Here is a 3,244-nt window from a genome sequence, read left to right on the forward strand (position 1 = left end):
GGCTACTAATTGTCATTTGACCAAAGCTAGCTAGCATGCATGTGTTTGTGTGCAGACCTAGTTGCATTGCTTGTTATTAAAGAAAACTTACCCACAGATGATATGCCAATTCTATTTTATTGTATTACAATATACATATACATATATAATATAAATGTCAAATATTAGAATAAACATGAGAGCACAGGGCAAGTTGAATTCCACCACTGATTACCCAATCAATGCACCCATGATTGATCCCTCCATCTTCAACTCTAATCATTCCTCAACTAACAAAATACTGCTTATTTTTATCTACAAACTAACTAATAGATTAATTAATAATATTTATTTCTTAAACATATGCCTAGCTAGCTAGCTAGTTACTAGTATAAATAGACTTACAGGTTATACATGACAACCACCTCTCCCTGCCCTTTGGTACCTACATACTCATATCCGGCCTTTTTCACAAACACACTCACGCCATCTCTTAGATCTCTTTCAACCGTACCAGAAGAAGAATATAGCAGACATGGGTGATGTTAATGGACCACCACCAGCACCAGCATCAGCACCAACAAAGAAGTCCAACAAAATCAGAGACATTGTCAGGCTTCAACAAATGCTCAAGAAGTGGAAGAAGGCTGCTACTACCACCAAGAACAACAACAACGATGACAACAACAATGGCAACAACGACAACAATGTAGCTGCTCCTGTGACCAACAGCAAGCCAGCCACTAAGGGACTCAACAAGTTCCTGAAGAAGACGCTATCCTTTTCCGATATCAGCAACTCTCAGGGTGCGCAGGAAGATACTGTGGTGAAGAAAGGATATTTGGCGGTTTGGGTAGGGAGAAATGGGGATGCGATGAAGAAGTTTGTAATCCCTACAGACTACTTGGCACATCAAGCTTTTAGTGTTCTTCTACGAGACGCAGAAGAAGAGTTTGGATTCCAACAAGAGGGAATCCTCAAGATTCCATGCGACGTCCCTCTTTTTGAGCGAATCTTAAGCATGTTGTCAGACAACAAGAAACATCATCCTACTCTCAAGTCTTCATCTTCTACATCCTCATTCTTCTTATACGACCAAGATCAACCAAGCTCTACTTTAAAGACCCCTCCAACTACTCCATTGTACTGTCGATAGACTTCAATCGTCTAATGATCTCTTTTTTTGTTCATTTACTTAGTTACATGTATGTTTACTCCTTTTGATCAATATCATCAACACTTTGTTTCTTAGTTGTTGCTGCTATAGCTACTTAATTACTTATTAAGAATGCATGGCCTTGATCAATGATAATAATAATATTGCTACATTGTATGTGCATTTGACAAGTAAATGAATATGTTGTTTTTCTTTTTTATAAAATTAACCATGAAAGGAAATGATATATAACTATGAATATGATCATTTAAGTGTTAAAATAAATACAAAGGTAGGTATTATGTAGTTTTAAATAAAAGATATATAAAAAAAGATTGCTGGACAAAGCTAGCATTGTCTTATTATTAGAAGATTTGGTTGATATTGTTTGTATTGTATTTGTACAAAATCACTACAATATCTATATGGTATGATGGGCATGGACACATTACATATATCTTCTTTATATATGTATATATCTTATATGTTTCGGTTTATTTGTTTTTTCTTTCCTATCGTCGTCGTATCACCACAATCACATATCCTATCACTTACAGCCAAAAGTTCGTTTGTCACTTGAGTTTTTATTTGTTATTGCGTTACGATTATTTACCCTCTTATGTCTACATCTTTATAGCGTATAATCTCCTAATGCAATGGAGTATTAGATTGATAATTATTAAGTATTGTATTATATTGTGTGATTATTGTGAGATGGTAATGGTACGTAATTGATACTGTTTTTATTATAATTAAGTATATATATAGTTGTGATTATTAATTTCGTGGTCCTTACTACTAAAAATATTATTAATTAATAAGTATAGATCTAGAGTGGAAAGGACAGGATACATGTACGAACTAGCTAGCTAATAACCAAGTGGATGATTATACATACGTACCCAAGTTCTCCGGTGCAATTCACATGGCGATCCAATACCCATGTGGATTCACATGTGCTTTCATTTAACTGCAACTTCCATACTTCATTCTGTCTAATTTCATTTTTCTATACCAAATCTAATTGACTAAACTGTGATGAATAATGTATTAGCTAGCTAGATATATTTCAGAAAAGCAGGGTACTTTATACAACATTTTATTAACTAGTTTAAATAGTTATTGTATTTTAGAAAGTAAATTAGCTCTTCAAACTTACGAATCTTAGATACTACACATTGACTTTTGCCACATTCAAGGTTGTTTGGCAATAATTTCTTTAAAAAATAAATAAATTACTATTTTGATACATGTAGTTTGGCCCATTTAACCATTTCTGCCACACAAAAAGAAAATTTTTGATATCTCAAATCATGTTGTTAACTTCCTTTTTGTAAGTCATTTCACACATAATGACTATTTATGTCGTAGTGATAACATTGTTTAATAGTTTGGGGGTCATGCTTGGCGTTTGCTTAAATTAATAACATAAAATACATTTTAAAAAATAAGATTATTTATGTTATTATTGTTTTTATATTATTTACCTCAAAACTATTAAATTGTGTTACTATTTTACATAAATAATCCTTACATATAAAATTACTTATATACTCCTAGACTTAAGACAAAAAAGATTAATATAGCTATTGGAGGGTGAAATGATTACCAAACTCAAAGATGGGGATTGGATTGAAATGTCATAATTATTCTTCTAAGACCACCCGTACTGGATGCGTTGTTGGTTGCGTTGTGATGGATAACGCGGGGGTACACCGCCCCCCCCCCCCTGCGTTTTGTTAATTTTTTTGACACGTTTTATATAAAACGCTACAAAAGGCACGAAATCCAAAAAGTGACCGTTGCATATTAACGTTGGAGAAATAATTAAAAAAAAATCTCCATCTATATATTATTTCCTATATATTAAACCATTTCATCCTCAATCAAAACTCATCAAATTTATAAAAATTCTCTTTCAACTCTATAATTCCTTACACAAAATTCACTATATATGGATCCTCCATCTATATATAAACAGATTTTCGGGCCCGACCAACAAGCCGATGACCTAGAGGAGGAACAGGCGGTTACGAGTGTGATTATGCTCGCGACAAAGTATATGAGTTCCGTTACGAGTGCGATTAGCTCTCCACCCCCCGTTTCAAA

At 33.6% G+C, this 3,244-nt stretch overlaps 1 protein-coding gene across 1 annotated transcript; it reads left to right on the plus strand.

Annotated features, from left to right (window-relative positions):
- The first annotated feature begins 387 nt into the window (after positions 1–387).
- Positions 388–1,135, plus strand: LOC143553960 (protein SMALL AUXIN UP-REGULATED RNA 51-like). Its single transcript, XM_077043841.1, has one exon. The coding sequence runs from the start codon at positions 515–517 to the stop codon at positions 1,133–1,135; it is 621 nt and encodes a 206-aa protein (XP_076899956.1). The 5' UTR covers positions 388–514.
- Positions 1,136–3,244: the final 2,109 nt, after the last annotated feature.

This window comes from Bidens hawaiensis, unplaced genomic scaffold, assembly GCF_021521415.1.
Source record: "Bidens hawaiensis isolate Kalapana, Puna unplaced genomic scaffold, B.hawaiensis_p1.1 tig00017459_1, whole genome shotgun sequence".
In the NCBI taxonomy this organism is placed as follows: Eukaryota; Viridiplantae; Streptophyta; class Magnoliopsida; order Asterales; family Asteraceae; genus Bidens; species Bidens hawaiensis.

What these genes read in the sequence shown, in the direction of transcription:
- LOC143553960 (XM_077043841.1), top strand. Translation starts at nt 515, where the DNA reads ATGGGTGATGTTAATGGACCACCACCAGCACCAGCATCAGCACCAACA.